This window comes from Cupressus sempervirens, chromosome 6, assembly GCF_028749045.1.
Source record: "Cupressus sempervirens isolate cs-2001-9-10 chromosome 6, ASM2874904v1, whole genome shotgun sequence".
NCBI classification, from domain to species: domain Eukaryota; kingdom Viridiplantae; phylum Streptophyta; class Pinopsida; order Cupressales; family Cupressaceae; genus Cupressus; species Cupressus sempervirens.
In genome coordinates, this window is record NC_143123.1 from 468,055,692 (window position 1) to 468,076,236 (window position 20,545).

Consider the following 20,545-nt stretch of genomic DNA (forward strand, 5'->3'; position numbering starts at 1 on the left):
GCGAGCTTGTGGTACTAGTATTGTCTAGACATTTGGAGTCTTCACTAGATGCGAGTGTGCCAGTTGGTTACTTGCCCGGTTGGTGAGATCTTCACTTGCTTCATCAATCCAAAGTGGTAGGTTTCTAACAACCTTTTCCAACTCACTCCACGTGTGTTATCTTAACCTCTCTCGAGTACGGCTTTGACTCACACTGTGGCTCTTTCTTTTTGTTGGACTCTCCACTCTTTTAACGACTTCTTGTAATCGTCTTCTCCTCTCATTTTGTTTTTTTCAAATGGAAAGATCTTTATATTGCACCCCCAATCCCCGCTTCGTTATATGTCATATGTCAGTCCTTGTTTGGTTGTATGGGCATTAGTTTTCAAGGGTATGGGATCTGCAAATATCCAGCTCTTCCTCCTCCCTACAAGTCCTTTTTTCGTACCATAGTAGTATTTTCTGCCACTGTTTCTTTCATTTCCCTTCCACACAATGTTCTTGTAATTCAATCAAATTTCCAGCCAACAACCTTGGAATACTTCCTATAAGATCGTAGACCACAACATATCGTGCCTTTAAGCACTTCCCACTTCCAAGATTCCCTCTACATGTACTGATTGACAAAACATCCTACATGTGTAACAAATCAATTGATCCTCCCATGTCTCTTCCTTCTTGTCATTGACGCCATTGTCGGTTACTAAAACTTGTTGCTCAAATGAGCCCCATTATTCCTCCATCTTGCCTATTGACTTATTATAAGAGATCTAGGTTTAAATAGGCAACATATCACCAAAATGTTTACTCCCTATGGGGTGTATGCTTAACATTCAGAGTAAACAAGAATATAAACTATGAACATATTCAACTCTGTAAATAAGATACAACACATAAGTTTGGGAAAAAGACATTTTTATTATCCACTGTAACGTTTGTATAATCATAATGTCTCCAGACTTTGACAGTTGGCTAAGAGTGCCAACCATTGGCAACCAACAACTAGTACCTAAGAACTATATTTGTTACATTGCTATTTAACTAAAAAAACACAATTTACTCGAAAAAATACAATCACCGCCAACATTTAAAATATCTTGAACCACATCCAAAAATATAAATGATAAAAATGCAGTCCAAATATTTTATTATGAGGACCATCACATTTAAGAATACATCATTAAAACATATATAATTCTTTGAAATTCACTATTTATCTCCAAAAGAATTAAAAATTGTAGTAAAGGCTTGAGCACTAGTAACATTCAATTTTTCTTTGCAATAGAATCAACCATGCACTACATAGGTTCTTTACCACATTAAACAAAAACGATTTTCAGAAAAATTATCCTTTTTCCGATAAAGGAATATAGTATTTCCATCATGTCAAAACAATATTGTCTTACCTTTTGAATCCTTGCACGCTCTTGAGGATAGATTGCTTTATGTTCCCTTGTTACTACAATAGCTTTCGATGGACAACTTGATTCTTTTAGGTTTTTTCCATCTTCATTATGAATAGTTGACCTAGCAAGGACAGCCTTTGCATCTCCAATGTTGGCAATCAAAACCTACATCAAGAGGTAAAACCAATACATCCACAAATGAGAAAAAACATGAATATATACAGAGTGGCAAATTCTAGAGGTCAATGACTACATACCATCAAGCCTGGATGTTTTGTGCATATATTTATATTTAATACTATATAGAGAACCAGGATAGCCAATCAATATACACAGATTAAAAATGAATATAGTATACAATGAATTCCATATTATATTCTTTGTAGACCAAGATAATAATTACTATACTATGTCAGACATTTTCACATGCTCTATGCAGTAAAATCTGAATGAACATAAAATATCACTGAGTAAAAAAATATTCAGCCATACAAAATTTTGACAGATTCTCTCTTTCTTGAGAATTAGAGCGACATTTACATCCGCATTCTCCAACGAACTGATTTTTCTCATAAAATCTCGTCCTCTATTACTATTGGGACATGTGAGGCTTTCACACCATTGCCTCATTGCAAATGGGGAACCCCTCTTTTTGCTTGTAGTTGTTAAGTTTTGGCTAGCTGAGGTGACAATTCAGAGCTCAAAAGGTCAAGGATTGATAAAGTGACCAGATTGTCGGGTTGCAAATGAAGATAGGAGTGTCCAGATTAAGGTTCCATAGGGAAAAAATGTAATGGGTTGAGATAAAATTCCTGAGTGTATTACTATTTTTGGCTAGTCAAACAGTCCAAAATATATAATTAAGCGATATTTTATGCACAAGGGCTTCAAAATCCTTGCTAAACTTGATTTTACATACTTAGATGTCAAAAAAACCTTACAAAAATCTTCTTTTTTTAATTTGTGTAAAATCCCAATGGAAAAAGAATTTCAACTCTTAAAATGGTCTAAATCTGGATGGAAATAGAATTTTCACTCTCAAATTGCTCATTATCCCAATGGAAACATAATTTTCACAGTTAAAGTTGTCTAAATCTAGATCGAAATAAAACTTCTACACTCAAAATGCACAAAGTCCCAGTGGATGAATAACTTTTCCTTGAAAAATCATGAAAATCAAGATAGGAATCGATTTTCCACTCATGAGGAGATAGTTGCAATAAGATTTTTCAAGATGAGAGTCGATTTTCTCCTTCTAAATATCAAGAGCAAGGAACAAAGTTAAAAGGCCAATATGCAGATCGGTTTTCCTATAGGGCTCTATATTTAGAAAAGTTTAAGGTAATTATCTTGTTCAAATGGATATGGATTTTCTCCTTTGTGCCGATGAAAATAATTTTTCCACTAGCGAACACTTGAAAATTTTTGAGCTCCAAAGTCAAGAAAATACCGATGCAAGAAGAATGTCTTTTTTTCCAAATGAACATGAAATCTTCCCAAGCCCAGATGAGGATCCATTTCCCTTGAAGGCTTAGTATAAATGAATGAAAAATATTAAGTATGGGGAATTAAACTTATCCCTATAGGGGTCGATTTTCCCCTTATGGATAATGAAAAGGGGATAAACAAGAGTTCATAATTAAGATCAAAATTACCCTTCACAGATAGTTTAAAGAAAAAATGCCAAGTTAAAAAATTACCAAGCCATCAATCTCTCATTTGTTTCTATATCTCCTACATTTATTTGTTCAAGAATAATTGCAAGTTGACAAATGATTGGGGCTTGCCCATCAAAATTCTATATATCAAATGCTTCTACAAAAATGTCCTTAACATCATGTAATACCTGTCTCTGTTGATGTTCTCTTCTTAGCTCTCCTTGTTTCTTCTTCTTCACAAAAATCTCTTGCAACATGATAGTTTGCTTAAGACTGAGATTTGCCAAATCCAATTGTGGCATCTCAATAACTTCGTCCAGACTAACTTGAATATCTGAAGAGTTGTCCTTTATTACTTTCTCCTTGCAAGGTGAAGGAGTGCTACTGCTCGACACTGCTTTAGGAGATGGTGAGGGGGTATCACCAATCGGTCTTGCTTGTTTATCAGTGCTAGAGAAATGGTAGCACTCGGCACTATTTTATTTTCCTCTTTATTCTCCTCAACATGAGGTTTTGACACACTTGGCCCTTCTTGACCTTTGGTAGAAATGTCTATACTGGTGCCTTTATTAGTTTTCTCTACCGCTTGCTCCTCTTTTGTTGCATCTGAGGGCTTCTCTTGCTCAACAACTGGAGTGTCAAGGGTGTCAACATGAATTGGTGAAATGTTGCCTTGCGGACTCAGCACACATGAACTCATTTCATCACTCTAGTCGTCCTGAATGGTTACTGTCTCCATATCTTTTTCCTGTGTCACATTTTTAGTTATGAGACCAAAAAAGCTCTTCCATAGTAACTCATTCTGTTGAACTACAACTTCAATCTCATTTTGTAGAATCATAAAAATTCCGAACTTGGGAACAAATCGGTTCCTATACTTCTCAAAAAATGTTTCCTTTTGCTCTTTTGATAGGTTAGGCATAACCTTGGCTAATGTGCCTTCTCTAATATCTTTCTCTACTAGTGATGCATGTTTCCCTCTTTTCTTTAATCTATTGAACAAATCAATAAGAATCTTCTTTTCTACTTCTTTAGGAGCCAATTCATTGCTTGCCATCATATCTATCATGGCCTCCTCAACTTTTGTTCTATCAGCATTATCCAATGTGTCATATTTTACAAATCTTAAGCTGGATAAGCCTGCAGAGTTTCTTAGGTCGCCACATACCTTATCAATATTCTTTTCTCTTTTGGGTACTGTGACTGGTTCATCTAATGTTGTCCTCTCTACATGATCTACTTCAACTTTAACCTTTACCAGTCTTCCCCTATTTGGTTGGCTCACAAGGGCTTGTGATTTCTTCTTTTGTACACTAGAGCTGCTTGGTTTAGTGATTTTCACTACTTCTTTCTTTGCAGATGGCTCAACTCTTGCTACTGTTGTGCTGGTCCTTGGTTTGGTTGGTGGTGGAGGAGAGAGGGGCGCCACTACTATTTTCTTTGCAACTTTCTTTGATTTAGGCTTGACAGATTTAACCTTCTTGGTGGTTAGTGCAACAACAACTACGGCTTTACCCTTATCTCCTTCTTTTTCTTCCTCTTCCTCTTCCTTGTCGCCTCTATCTATTTCTTCATCTTCTCCAAGACCTTGAGTGAGCTGCAAAGGTTCCTTGCCTTTGCCTTGTGCACCTAGTTTTGCCTCTTGGTCTACAATCATTCTCTTTCTTTTCTTTTCCTTGGAAGCTATTTCGGTGTCAACAGTAATTCTTGTCTTAGCTTCTTCATATTTTCTGGAAGGTTTAGCTTCAGCATCAATTTCTTCCTTTAATAATGCAACAATATTTGCACTTCCTGTATCACTATCAATTTCATAATCAAATGCTTGTAGCCATGCCTTCGTCAACTTTACTACTTGCACAAATGTATTATCTATGTCCACTAAAAAGCAAACATCATTGTAATGTCTCATTACCAATTCTTTTGGTATTCTCAACCTCATCATTCATTGTTTGAATTCCTCAAAATATGTATCCATGATATGTTCAAAATTCACTCCTAATTGAGTTATGTGCTCACTGATTTGATTTATCATTGGTTGTCCTTGTTCCCAAACAATATTGCCAATACCAAGAAAATACTTCTAAACATAAAAGAAAACACACATGATAAGAGATCCAAACTTACATGTAGAATTCTTTGCCTTTCTGATAGATAATAGGTTTTCTGCCAATTGAATTTTTTGCAACTCGGAAAGATCATATTCATGATCTTTCATGACAATTTTCCATGCCTGGTCCATTGCCATACACAGCACACTGTTCAATCTCTTGATTGGTAGAATTTGTGAGGAAGCACTCTTACTGCAAATTCAATCAATGAATTATAAATGTTTGAGATGGACAACCCTCATCCATTCCACTCGGCTTCTATGTTAGCTTCAACTTTCTCAAGACTCAGACATCGCATTGTTTTCTTATTTTGTAGAGTGGAATAACCAGTAAACTTGTGAATCATTTTCTTGGTTATCTCAACTATTCATTGTGTAGCCATAATTTCATATCATGGATCCTGCTCAATATAGCCTTGATCCATTTGATCTTAAAATTCCTTGGAAACTCTAGGGCATGAGTTAACCCTTTCCTTTTCAACAATTTTGAATTTGTCCTTCAAAACTCCTTCACCACACAATTTCTCATATGCCTCTCGAATCTTGCAGTCACCAACTTCCCCAATCTTGCACTTGTAGCAACTTCACACATTGTGTATCATGATTAATTTAGGTGGTATCGAAGATAACGCACCCATTGAGTCGCCTTTCATTGCAATCTCTGGAATAGCACTGAATTTTGGTGGAGGCCAAGCATCACTCCTCACCAATTGAATGTTACTAACCTCTACTCCTTGACTCCTTCTTGTTGATGATTTAGCTGCCATTTTTATCTATTAGGGTTCAAAACTTCTTCTCTCTCAATAACTTGACACCACTCAAATCTTTACTGGATCACGCTTCTGTCTCAAATTTTTTCTTAATTGCCTTAGGACCTCTTTTGTAAATCACTCTGTGCTCTAGTAATCTGTATGCAAGGTATCAAACGATGTCTTCAAATCTCAATATATACTTTCTTTTGTTCAATTTAGAGTCTCCATTAATGTTGTGTACTCAAGTAGGTAGAAGCCAGTAGTCTCGGTCGATATTATCCCTTTGAACTAGGTCTTCACTATACAACTCGGTCTCTTCCATCTAACTCGGCCTTTACACCAATTTAGCATCTTGAAGTACCCAGTCCATATTGCAATGCTCAGTCAATATAGACAATTTTACTAATGTTCGACACTGTCTGTATAAATGATTATTTTGTATTAGACCTTTCTTAAATCTGTTCTTATGCATCTTTACTTATGCAAATATTAACTTTAGCACATTTTATGTTAGGAACTGATATAAGATATATCAATTAAATATGCAATTCCTTACATATCTTTCTTGCTTAGTTTGAGATGATACGATCACCTTCTCCATTGGATTGGGTGATCTTAACTCCATTTGTTCCACTATTTCCATCTTCTGCCTTTTTCTTCCATGTTCAATTCATCTCCTTCTTTGTTTTATCAATGTCCACTTTGCCTTTACCCTTGGTGCTATTATGATTTGTTGTTGGTACTTGAGTCCTGCAGTATTTGCTTAAATGTCCAAACTTGTGACATTTGGAACACACATTGTTAGGTGTATAATTTTGCCTTTGATTAGTTCAATAGGATTTTGTCTGTAATCTGCATTCATATGCTCTATGTCCATACATTTGACAATTGCAACAATAGCCTTCAAATCTAGGTGTAGTAGATGCATTCTTCATTCTTGATCTACGTTTAACTATTTGATGTCCTTGTTTTTTGAGGTAAAAACAATGACCAGTAAATTTAGGTTTAGGGTTTTGCATACAATTTTTTCTTCTGCAGATGTTTGCAGTATGTCCAAGTTTTCCACAATGATAATATGTTAATTAGCCTTTTGACTTTGCTTTTTTCAGTTCTCCATTCTTAGATGATTCTCCTTGCTTGGTAGATGAGTGTCATGAACCAATAGTGTTGCCAAATGACCTCATTAGTTCTTCAAAATATTTTATTGCTTCATTAGGTTTGTTGAATCTTTCCACAAGTTCATTCTCAGTTTTCAGTTCATTTTTCAATAAGTCCTTATGTAATCTTAGATCTGCTATTTCCACATCCTTTCTGTTCAACTCCTAATTTGCAAGCATCAGTTGATTCATCATGTCTAGTTGAGTGTTTGTGAGCTTTCGTATATCAGATATCCTGTAATGTCCCCATTTTAGCAGTTGACCAAGTGTGTGTGCGTTAGCCTTGTTCTACATGGTCTCGAGGGCTAACGAAGGGTTTAATGGGATCGTAGAGTGTTTTGGCCTAGTCATTTCCAGTTTGGGCCAAAACGAAGTTGATTTACTCAGTTTCAGGCATACTTACTATTTTTAGTAAGTCAACAGGACACAGTGCAGGTCAATTTTGGTGATTGGATTTGATACTCCTCGATGAGAGCTTTCCAATGAGCTATCACTCACATTATTCGGAGTCCGATTGCTAATACATTTTAATGCCTAAAGTTTTATTAAAGTAACGTCTAATTTAATTGTAAAATATTAAAGTGTTACTTTAATATTTATTTCATGGGGATGTGTACCCAAGGGAGACATAAGGGGTATTTTAATATATGTTTTATATACTACACATCTTTTATCCCGCATTGCCCATATGAGTTGAGCGGACCCTTGGAAATAGAATAAAAGGAAGCATTTGTGGCTTCATTAGCCAGGTTGAATATGAGAAGAAATTGGTGTGTGAGTTGTAGCTCCGTTCTTGGCATTTGAGGACGTCTATCCTCTCTTGTAACATTCTAGACGTCATTCCCTTGGGGTTTGGCCTTTGGAATTCTTTGTTACATTATCAGGCAATTTAGTTGCATTTCCAGCTATAGGCAGATTTCGTATTTTGCCCATATCTTCTTCACTACTTTTTCGACGCTTATGCCGCTTTGAGGGAATGATATTACGAAGGTAGTGGACTGATTGAAGGACAAAGCACTGTAGCAGCAAGTTCGAAAGCATGGGCTGGAATATTATATCAATACTGCTGAAGTAATTAGTGAGTTGATAAATTTGCCATGTATTTGGTTTTATGAATTCTGAAAATAACATTTTATTAGCAGCAGTTCATTTCCACTTTGCATATTATTGTAGTTTCTTTCTTGTTTATGTTGTATGATACCAATTCCATGCACAAAACACAACAAACAAATAAACATTTGATTTCCGGAGTTATAAGGGGTTTAAAACATTAAACGGAGAAATAAGAGGTTGAATGCAAACTGTTTGACAAAATTCCTTTCAGCAATTTGGTTCAGTTTTTTAGGACATTCAGGGGTGCCCATTACAGTGGTATCAGAGCTATAAGTCCTGCCAACCTGTGGAGGTCTTATAGGGAATTTGGAACAGCCGGATAGAGGGAAAAGTGTTTGACGAAATGTCAAAACACTAAAATCAGAAATAAAAAAAACACAGGCTAAACATTTATGTTTGAGCATGCGACAAGGGCCTTATAATTTCCGCGATACCAGAGCAAGACAAAATAGGATTTCAGACTTGCAAAGCAAACAGTCTAGTACATCCGTGCAGAGGGACATTGAATCCAGCCATACAGACACAGAGGAGATATTCTTTGATCAGGACAACAATATGGGTGATCGAGATGACAGGAATACAGGATTAGGCAGAGGCGGGATGCTGGTCCAAATCAGGGGGACGTAATGTTCAGACAATTACTGGATACATTAGAGCAGGGGCAACGTATGCAGCAGGAACAAAATAGGCGAATGGACATGATGTTGTAGCTCATGGCTAGACAGATGGGTGTAACTATTAATCCAGGTGATGCCAACAACAGAAACAATAACAATGAGGGAAACAATAACAATGGGGGAAACAATAACCATGAAGGCCAAGGCAACAACAATGGTCCTGAGAATAACATTAATGGTAATAATGGACACGGCAACAATGGGAATGAGGCTGATAACTTTAGACACGTTGCACGCCCAGCGCGGACCGCGAGCTCGAGACCTCTTCTACCCACTTTCCCACCCAGAAATCCGGTTCAACCAGTAAACGAACCGCAGATTACCGAGTTACAGGATCAGTTCAGTAGGGACTGGGAGGCTAGTGGACCGGAGTTTCAGGCGGATATTTCCCTCAGAGATTATATGGACTTGAGGATGAGACACATGCCTAGAGTAGGAGGGAGGAATCAAAACTTTGAGCTGAGAAAGAAAGTTGGAAAACTTTCCTTAACTTATTATGATGCTTCAGGGAAGATGATTGCACGAGCTTGGGTGCAGAAGGTAGATACATACTTGCAGCTAAATCCTATGCCTGAGGAGGAGGCTATCAAGTATGCGGCTATGCACTTGGATGGTGTTGCACATGAATGGTGGCATCATGGCATGGTGACTTTGGGGCATAATCAGATTACATCCTATGAGGAATTCACCGAAACATTGATTGAGAGATTTAACACTAGGGATCCCGAGTTACAGTTCAAGGAACTAGCACAGTTAAAACAGTCAGGTTTTGTGGATGCTTACATTGCCGAGTTTCAGCGCTTGTTTGTGCTTGTTACTGATATCTCTCCTAGGAGGTTGGTGGTGTTATTTTGTGATGGTCTTGCTGATCCATTACAAGGTTGGGTGAAGGGACATAATCCACTCACCTTAGCTGAAGCAACTAAAAAGGCACGAGATTTAGCCCCTTCGGTATACAAAGGAAAAAACCATTCTACAGATTCTTCCTACCGCAAGGACAAAGACAAAAAACCGTTTCAAAAAGAGTATAGCAAACCCAAAGAAGGATCAAAAGGACTAGACAATGAAACCTTGAATGAACTTCGAAAGAAGCTGTGCTTCCATTGTAGAGAGCCCTGGGACTTATCTCATAAATGTTCTCTCAAGGCTAAGGCAAATCAAATGGAGTATTTTTCAGCAGAAGATTCAGAGTCAGAGGGGGAGGATCAGCACTCCGATTCAGATGAGGGTAACACTATAGAGTTGAGCAGCATTCCTAAGGATGATAGATCGTTGGCACGCTTGACAGGGGCCCAAAAGGCAATCACATTTAAGGTCAGGGGTACTATCCAGGGGCAGAAAGTGATATCTCTTATTGACACTGGGGCTACACATAACTTCATAGATGCACACTTGGTAGCCAGGAGAGGCTTACAGACAGAGGAGCATGATGGGTTTAGAGTCATGGTGGCTAACGGTGATAAATTATTATGCACTCGGAAGATATCTAATCTTCACATCAGGTTTGGAGATGGCTACGAGTTCAAGGATGAGTTCTATGTTCTGGACATGGGAGATTATGATGTCATCCTCAGCATGACATGGATGGCTTCACTAGTGGAGTTCACACTCAACCTAGCGAAATTGGAGATGAGATTCCAGCATGAGGGCAGAACTGTGGTACTTAGAGGTCTTTCAGATGGAGGTTGCAGAGTAGTGTCCTTGACGAGAATGCAGAGACTTTTTCGTCATGATGACATAGAGTGGGTGGCAGAGTGCTACATTATGCCAACTTCACCAGAGCCACAAGAAAAGAGTCATCCACCAGATATCCAGAAGATACTTGATAGACACGCTAAAGTATTTAGCGATATTCCTCATGGGGTTCCTCCTGACAGAGGGATGGAACATGTTATTGAGCTCAAGGAGGGAGCCAAACCAGTTATGATTACTCCCTATCGTCATCCTAAGAAACACAAGGATGAGATAGAGAAGGCGATTAAGGATTTGTTGGAGATGGGGCATATCAGGCCCAGTAAGAGCCCCTTTGCTTCAGCAGTAGTATTGGTAAAGAAGAAGGATGGGACAATGCGCATGTGCATCGATTACAGGGCACTGAATAAGAAAACAATTAAAAACAGGTATCCCATTCCTAGGATTGATGAGCTGATTGATGAGTTGCATGGGGCATGCTTCTTCACCAAAATTGATTTGCAATCCGGATACCATCAAATCAGGATGAGAGCAAAGGACATCGAGAAAACAGCCTTCCGATGTCACTATGGCCACTTTCAGTTCATGGTTATGCCATTTGGTCTAACCAATGCACCCGCTACATTTCAAAGTTGTATGAACCAGGTATTCAGGAAGCAACTGAGGAGATTTGTCTTGATTTTCTTTGATGACATCTTGGTCTTCAATAAGACCTGGGAGGAGTACTTACATCATCTGGAGGAGGTGTCATCTATTCTGGAGAGAGAGTCATTGTATGCCAAGGAATCTAAATGTGAGTTTGGCATGACTGAGCTCCTTTACCTTGGGCATATCATTAGTGCAGATGGCGTTCGGGTTGATCCCGAAAAGATTAGAGCTATTGTAGAGTGGCCTACTCCCGCAAACCTTACACAATTTAAGGGATTCTTTGGTTTATGTGGTTTTTATAAGAGGTTTGTTAAGGGATTCTCACAAATTGCTACACCCTTGACAAATCTTACCAGGAAATGAGCCTTCGTGTGGACAGGGGCAGCACAGAGGTGTTTTGAGCATTTCAAGCAGGTAATGTCTTCATGTCCAGTTCTAGCTCTACCGGATTTCACGAAGCCTTTTGAGCTTCATTGTGATGCATCGGGTGATGGGATTGGAGCAGTATTGACGCAGGAGAAGCATCCCATTGCATTCGAGAGTAGGAAGCTCCGGGGAGTTGAGAAGAGTTATTTTGTCTATGACCGGGAGATGTTGGCCATAATGCATGCATTGGCCAAATTTCGATCATATTTGGTAGGTGGACGTTTTGTGATCAAGACTGATCACAACAGTATTAAATACTTCATGAGCCAGTGTGATCTTAATGACCGGCAACAAAAATGGGTGACTAAATTGCAGGCTTATGACTTTGACATAGAGTTTGTCAAAGGTAAGAAAAATGTGGTGGTTGATGCCTTATCTCGAAGACCTCACTTATGTGCTTTGGCAGAGATTTCAGAAGATTGGAGAGATCGGATTATAGCAGAGTATGTCAAAGATGCTTGGGCTTCTGGATTGATTTCAGGTACCATACAGGATGATCACTATGAGGTGATAGATGGATTGATCAGAGTTTAGGACAGGGTTTATTTGATTCCGTCATCACATTTGAGAGAGGCGATACTGAAGGCATTTCATGATGCACCCACAGCTGGACATTCGGGGGTCTTCAAGACCTACAGGCAGATCCGAGAGCGGTTTTCATGGAAAGGGCTCAAGGATGATGTTCAGAGGTATGTCAGGGAGTGTGTGGTTTGTCAACAGAATAAGGGAGAGCAAACATTTCTTGCAGGTATATTACAGCCCTTGCCCATTCCTGATAGGAAATGGGAAATTATTTCGATGGACTTCATCACTGGTTTACCACAAGTGCAGGGAAGAGATTGCATCTATGTGGTGGTGGACCGCTTGACGAAGTTTGCTCACTTCTTTGCTATTTCGTCCACTTACACAACAGCACAGGTGGCAGATCTTTTCTTTAGAGAGATATTCAAGTTACATGGGCTACCCAGATTCATTGTCAGCGACCGGGCTAGTAAGTTTATGAGTGTTTTTTGGCAAGAGTTGTTTAGGTTGTGTGGTACAGATGTTACACCTAGCACTAGTTATCATCCACAAACAGATGGGCAAACAGAGATTGTGAATAAATGGGTGGAAGGATATTTGAGGAACTATGTAACTGCACAACAAAAGGCTTGGATCAGATGGTTGCATATGGGAGAGTATTGTTATAACACCACTTATTATATGTCCATCAAGATGACTCCTTTCATGGCATTCTATGGTTATGAAGCACCTAGCTTCATGGATTTAGTTTTGGGGGACAGTAGAGTGCCCAAAGCCAAAAACTTATTGCAGGATAGTCAGGACATCCTGAAAGTGCTCAAAGAGAATATACAACAGGCCCAAAATCAACAGAAATTGTATGTTGATCAGCACCGAATAGAGCGTAGCTTCGAGGTAGGGGATATGGTTTACTTGAGGCTACAACCATATAGACAGTCATCGCTCAAGAAGAGCGGAGCTGAAAAGTTGAAACCTAGATTTTATGGTCCCTACAGGGTGATTCGCAAATTGGGCAAAGTCGCCTATGAGCTTGAGCTTCCAGAGGGCAATCGAGTGCACAATGTGTTTCACGTGTCTAGGCTTAAGAAAGCCATTGGTCAGAATGTAGTGCCTTCTACAGATTTACCCCCTTTGGATGAGGAGGGGAAGCTTGTGTTAGTACCCGAGGCTATTCTGGACACCAGAGAGAGGAAGCTTAGAAACAGGATAGTGAAGGAGTATTTGGTCAGATGGAGAGACCTGCCGGAGGAAGATTCTACATGGGAGAGTGAGCAGGTCATTCAGCAGGCTGGACTGAGATTGCTTGAGGACAAGCAATTTCAAGGGGGGCGGACTATAATGTCCCCATTTTAGCAGTTGACCAAGTGTGTGTGCGTTAGCCTTGTTCTACATGGTCCCGAGGGCTAACGAAGGGTTTAATGGGATCCTGGAGTGTTTTGGCCTAGTCATTTCCAGTTTGGGCCAAAACGAAGTTGATTTACTCAATTTCAGGCATACTTACTATTTTTAGTAAGTCAGCAGGACATAGTGCAGGTCAATTTTGGTGATTGGATTTGATACTCCTCGGTGAGAGCTTTCCGATGAGCTATCACTCGCATTATTCGGAGTCCAATTGCTAATACATTTTAATGCCTGAAGTTTTATTAAAGTAACGTTTAATTTAATTGTAAAATATTAAAGTGTTACTTTAATATTTATTTTATGGGGATGTGTACCCAAGGGAGACATAAGGGGTATTTTAATATATGTTTTATATACTACACATCTTTTATCCCACATTGCCCATATGAGTCGAGCGGACCCTTGGAAATAGAATAAAAGGAAGCATTTGTGGCTTCATTAGCCAGGTTGAATATGAGAAGAAATTGGTGTGTGAGTTGCAGCTCCGTTCTTGGCATTTGAGGACGTCTATCCTCTCTTGTAACATTCTAGATGTCATTCCCTTGGGATTTGGCCTTTGGAATTTTTTGTTATTGGCTTCATTATCAGGCAATTTAGTTGCATTTCCAGCTACAGGCAGATTTGGTATCTTGCCCATATCTTCTTCACTACTTTTCCGACGCTTATGCCGCTTTGAGGGAATGATATTACGAAGGTAGTGGACTGATTGAAGGACAAAGCACTGTAGCAGCAAGTTCGAAAGCATGGGCTGGAATATTATGTCAATACTACTGAAGTAATTAGTGAGTTGATAAATCGGCCATGTATTTGGTTTTATGAATTCTGAAAATAACATTTTATTAGCAGCAGTTCATTTCCACTTTGCATATTATTGTAGTTTCTTTCTTGTTTATGTTGTATGATACCAATTCCATGCACAAAACACAACAAACAAATAAACGTTTGATTTCCGGAGTTATAAGGGGTTTAAAACATTAAACGGAGAAATAAGAGGTTGAACGCAAACTGTTTGACAAAATTCCTTTCAGCAATTTGGTTCAGTTTTTTGGGACATTCAGGGGTGCCCATTACATATCCATTCCTCAAGTCTAGTTGTCATTTGCCTTTTGTCTTCCTCAACGACAACCTTGTCTTCCTCAGCATTATTCTTTTCCTTGGTCACTTCACATAGTCTTACTGACTGAATCTCATGTTCCCCTTTTAGTCCTTTGACTTCTTTATTTGAGATTTTGTTCTTTTCTAGTAGATCTACAATAGCCACATCAAAGTTACTCAAATTTCCAATTTCAAATAGTCCTTGAGTTTCAATTGCATAATTAAACTCATTTTATTGAATGGCCAACTCCTTCCTTCTTTTTAGGGATTTCTTTAGTTCTTGTCTTGTTGTTTCAAGTTGCTGCAGTATGACTTGGATGTCAATCACCTTATTGTCAATAACTTTGTCCAACTTATAAGCCTCCATCTCCAAGCTATTAGACTTTTCAAGAAAATTAAGCTCTGATACCAATTGTTGGAAGTCTTAATTGGAAGCCAAGATTTAACCTTTTCAATAATTCTTTATTGCATTCATCACATTTACCATCTCATGTCTAGTGTCTTATACATGCATAACTTATAAAATCAAACTATAATAACATGTTGATCTAACCTATCAAACACATGCATGAAATATAAACACATAACACAAAGATTTGATTACCCAAAAACCTTCCAAGGTGAAGGTAAAACTAGGGTGGGGATGACACCCACAAATCTTCACTACTGTAGTAATAAAGTTAGCCTATTAAGGTTACAATGTTTGACCATATCCAATGATCTACCTTGTGAGGGGTCTTCCCTGTTAAAAGTTGTTAAAGACTGTTAGGTCTCACCTTGTTAGAGGATTTTGCACTTACAACAAAGTAAGGACTCTATTAGGAGATTTAAAAAGATCTGTTAAGACCACTTTGTTAAGAGATTATCCCTGACTCAATCTGTTATAATTGATTCAGTACCTGATTCTCGGTTTTCTCTACTAACCTGACTTTGGATCTCCTCTCTTCAATCTGATCTGGTCTCTGATCTGATATAGCTTTATTGTCCTTCACTGCATAGATAAGGTCACTTGCTCTATTCTACAATAACAAAACTCTTTTTTCTTCTTTGCAATGCTCATACTTTCACACTTAATTTGCTCTGTGATTGCACAAATAGCTTGTTCACTCCTTTCAATCACCATACCTTTTTTTTAAACTAGGTTAGATCTGCTCTATTTAAAGATTTCATAAAGAGTTTTCAAGATGCTTCTTGATTTCACCTCTTCATCCAATTGGTTCATCACCCAACATACGGATCTGTGATCCACGTCATAAAACATGTAATAACCTCTATAACAACCTCTACAAGTATTAAATATCTTATCACTGTCAGTCTGAAACGATTTACCTCTAAGTTTGTATCATTCCTGACTTGTGTCAATTTTGCATTGCTTGGCACTGTCTCTGATACTCGACACTTGTATATTCTACTGACGCTCAGTCTCGACTATGCTCGGCACCTTCTGTGTAACTTGACTTCAATGCGCTTGAATTGCTCGGTAAACATTAGACTCGGCTTACATTGAAAATACTCGGCGACCAAAGACTTGCTCAGCTCCTATAGAGCTTTGGCATTTACATGTCTTATACACAAGTCTTTATATGACTCGGCCTAAATAGAGTAGCTCAGTTGTAGTGATGATCTTCTAACTTTGCCCAGTATATGACTAAGTGTTTGACACTAATAGACAACAATAGAGATACCAACATTTTGTGATCGATGAACTCGAATTCAAATTCAATCCTTGTGACTTAGGTGAGTGGTGAATTAACCCAAATTTGTTCAATTGAGTGAATTTTATTGTTATTCATTCATTATGACTTTTATCCTTGTTGGCTCCACCTATTAAGATAGCTAGGGTTTATTATTTATATGTGCAGTTTGTAATCTTGTTTCGGCAAGGACATGACAATGATCAATATTAAAAGTAATAAACTAAAATTTAAGCCAAATGATGAGAACAAAAATAATTGACCAATACAATAGCTCTGCAAGGTTATGAAATATTCAAATTCAAATTCGTAAACCAATGTAACTCAACACAACCCCCTCCTGTTCTAAAGAAAGAATGTGTTGCAATCTCTATAACCAGTATGAATGGTTGACAATAATTTCTCAAGTAATGTGGGTTGTAAAGAAACTCCACTTTAAAAAGGGTGAATTCAAAGAAAAAGGAAGCAAGAACAAGAACTTTAGACAAACAATGCAAAACATGAACCTACTTCAAGTAACAAAACATTGCTTTTTTCAAAGTAAAAACAAATACCCTTTAAGGAAATCATTGTTGATGTAAACAAGCATGTATTAAAAATAATAAATTTAAATATTAAATTAAATTATTACAGTTATTGTTTTAAAAACTGCCCAAAAAAATTGTCAAGGTACTAGCGAGAAAATTACATGCAAGAGTCTCCCATGACTTACTGACAATTTTTCATAAAAGCTGCAGTCTTTTGCCAGTCAAATCAAAAAAATCTGGGAGACAAGATAAAAGTATAAGGCCAAAAGAGTATCAAAATACTTAATTTTTTTCATAATTGCTTTCAACGCTTACATCTACATCACATTGACAATGTTCCCTGTATCTCAAATTGTTTGAGTAATCTTGGACTGACTTAAGGACTAACAAGAGTTTTGGAGCATTTGTAAGTTATGCAATTTTGTAACTACTTGTGTTTTTATTTTGAGAATTTTATTTTATTTTTCCCTATCATTCAATGGTTTTGTTATTCTATTTTTATTTTTACATATTATTTAGGGGCTAGTTTGCTAGGAGGGTTAATGTGAAGTTTAAATATTTTATTTACACTAGAGTTTCAAATTCTTTTGTTAGAAAATTCATCTGCAAACCAAATTCCCCTTTTGAATGATAGAACCCTAAAAGGATAAATCAGACAAATGGTGTTCCATTAATATCAGACCAAGATCAAAGCCATCAAATCCTCCAAATATCATCTAGCATGGGTCATTATAAGAGATGTTCCACTTTTTGTCAAGTAAAGTCTTATATTATATGTGAGGTTACAGTTATCCTATTCTCCATGTGAGGAAATGCAGAAGAATAAGTGGTAGCATGTGGTGGCCCCTGGCCTGTGATTATGTGTTTCAAATCTCTGTGCCTTCCTGGCCACTATGACCACAAAGTTTCAGGTTTATGATCATGTCTGTTGAACTGATAACTCGTAACTATGAACCTGGAACTTATGAAAGATAGCATATGATGAAATTATGAATGATCAATAACGTGTAATTGTATATTTATTTATTTCTTTGATGTATAAAATAATGAACAAATGAAAAACTAATTAATAATTATCTCTCAATTATCACTTGTACGTTCTCTGCAATCAGTCTTATGAATTATCATGATTTATTCTGTATGTTTCATAAGACTTCTGTAAAAAAATGTGTTTTTAATATATTTGGAAAATTTGCTATGTTTAGGGGGGTTTTGCAGGGTTGCCAAGTCAAAGTCAAATTTGAGTCTTCCTGGTTTTACTGTCACAATTTCTTAAACAATGATTACAGTTATACCAGAACACTAATTACAGACAGCTGTTCTGTCTAATATAACCTCCACCTTTCAACGTTATTGTGTGGAAGCATCAACCCAAAGGTTACAGAACAGATAGTCCAAACTCTAAACCTGCTCAGTGGAAGGAATAAAAGAAATAACAGAAAAAGCAACTGGCATACAAGAGTTACTCAACCTATTCCCTGGGACAAATAACAGCAGTAAATCAGAAAGTAACAGGCTTAAAAGAGCAAGTGCTAGACCTAAGCCATCAGTACGTCTTTTAAATGCCTTGCAGTATACTATGAGTGATTCCAAATTTCCAAGGCCTAAATCATAGGTATGTCTGTTTATAGCTTGTAGCAAATTATCATATTTAGGAATTTTATGCCACCAACACATTTCCAAATGTAATGTTTGGCACATTTCCAAATGTAATGTTTGGGCAAGAAACTCAGAGAATATATTCGTCTGTCCTCTGGGAACTAATTTTTTGCTAGTTAATTATAAGTATGAAACTATATCCTTCTTGATCAAAATCATGTGTTATAAAAAGTTCATTATTGTCCATACTCTAATCACCCAGCCAACAGCCATGGTAATCATTCAATCATCAATGCATGCCCAAACTGGCAAAAATAAATAGGAAAACAATAAGACAGTTCTTAAGACTTGAACAACATTAGAAAATTGTTATACAGATTACATACCATTTGCCCAAGAACCCACACACACACAGCTGTTGCTCCATCTTGCCATCCTCCTGCATGAAATTGTAGTGAGATAATTGATATATAAAAATTACTTAATAGCAAGCATTAGGAGCTTTCACTCTGCTTTTATTTGTATTCTATGTCAATCACTTCCCGCTTTGCTACAACTGTCTCTCAACATTTCAAGGAGAATCTATTATTTAATATTTACAAAAAAATGACAAAAAGCAGATCTAATTAAGTATTACTATAATCCGCATGCTGAAAGTACATGTGCTCTGGCACACACAAAGAAACAAATTCAAAATTTTGCAAACATTCTCACAAACTATTATAATTAAATTAATATCGAAGCAAGAAAGCAACTGAAAAACTTATAACTTTTACAATAAGTTTGAATCAAAGATCATAATCTAGAAGAGAATCTTAAAGGAGTTCATAATTTCCTCTGAGCCTAGTTTCATATCTCTCTCTTATATAAGTTTTCCAATAATAATGTACAGATTCAAAGCATGCTATGCACCTAAGACCTCCCCAGAAATTTACAGATGTTTAAACTTTAGAATATGCCTTCATAAGGAAGACTTAGATTAGTGAAAGAAAATCTCATAACTACAACATCATCTATGCCAAGCTTTGACTCCACCTAATTTGTCCCAAAGAATGTAATCATGTTTGCTCTACCACAAAAAGAAAGGAAGAAATTATATTAACGTAAAGATCTCGAGCAGAAATAATCTAGAGGAAATTTTACCAAACAAAATCAGGCAATATGATCAAGAGACGATGAAATACTAGGTAGAATGCCTTTTTTAAAGATGCAAGCAATCAAACATCAAAGAAAATTTAGGAACATAAATTCTAGAAGCATCATGTGGAGCACGTGTGTTAGTAGAGACATCGTCTTCCATCAATATGAAAGGATTGGCTTCCGAGGATCAAGAGGACCTACTCAGAAACCTCTTCAGAAGCAAGAAGATTCTCCTAGCACCTCTAATTATACTTGAGGCCAAGTGGTCGACAAGAAAAAAGTCAAAAATAGTGATTTGTGTTTGACATAGATAGCAAATGAGGAGCTAGAGTGTGCTCAACATTTTATAGAGGTATATCTAACATCTAGCATGGGCAACTCATTAAGGTAAGCATCATTCACATGCATGGAATGTTCTCTACGTGGACCAACAACATTAAAAGGACACTTCAACTAGTACAATCCTTCAAAAAACTAGGATTGCCGTCTTCATGCTGAGTACCAGCACCCATTGGGTGCTCAACAAACTTGTCATGTCTTGGGCTAAGCTTAGTCCCGTGAGGGATATTGACGCAAATGAGTCCCAGAAAATTTCTTCAAAATTCATCAAGTCACACAAACTTGCCAAACTCATGAATTCTAAACTGCATACGTGGTCAGCCAAATAAAAGAGAAACACATCCTATTAGTATTAATAATTACCACTTCCATCAAATAAACATGAATGATAATTATCAAAAGAATGATCTATGATTCTATGCATGCATGTATATCAATATACATTAAGTATATTGATATACAAGCATGATTAAATATTAAACCATAAATCATTATATTGATCATTTCAGAATTTAAATCACCATTCATGCTAATCGCCTTGATTATCATTACTGTTATTTAATCCAAGTACAAATCTGTATTTATCGATCTGCATTTAATCGATATTGAATAA

General features: G+C 37.2%; 1 protein-coding gene across 5 annotated transcripts in view; it reads right to left on the reverse strand.

The window, feature by feature from the left end:
• LOC149553079 (Protein phosphatase 2C family protein) overlaps positions 1-20,545 on the reverse strand; it is a 268,679-nt gene that overhangs the window by 127,701 nt on the left and 120,433 nt on the right. For all 5 annotated transcript variants that reach the window (XM_089788589.1, XM_089788591.1, XM_089788587.1 and 2 more), the window contains 2 exons: positions 18,840-18,892; positions 1,386-1,550 (listed from right to left, as the gene is read on the reverse strand). In XM_089788589.1, coding sequence (XP_089644715.1) covers positions 1,386-1,550; positions 18,840-18,892 — 218 coding nt within the window. The remainder of the gene's footprint in view (positions 1-1,385; positions 1,551-18,839; positions 18,893-20,545) is intronic.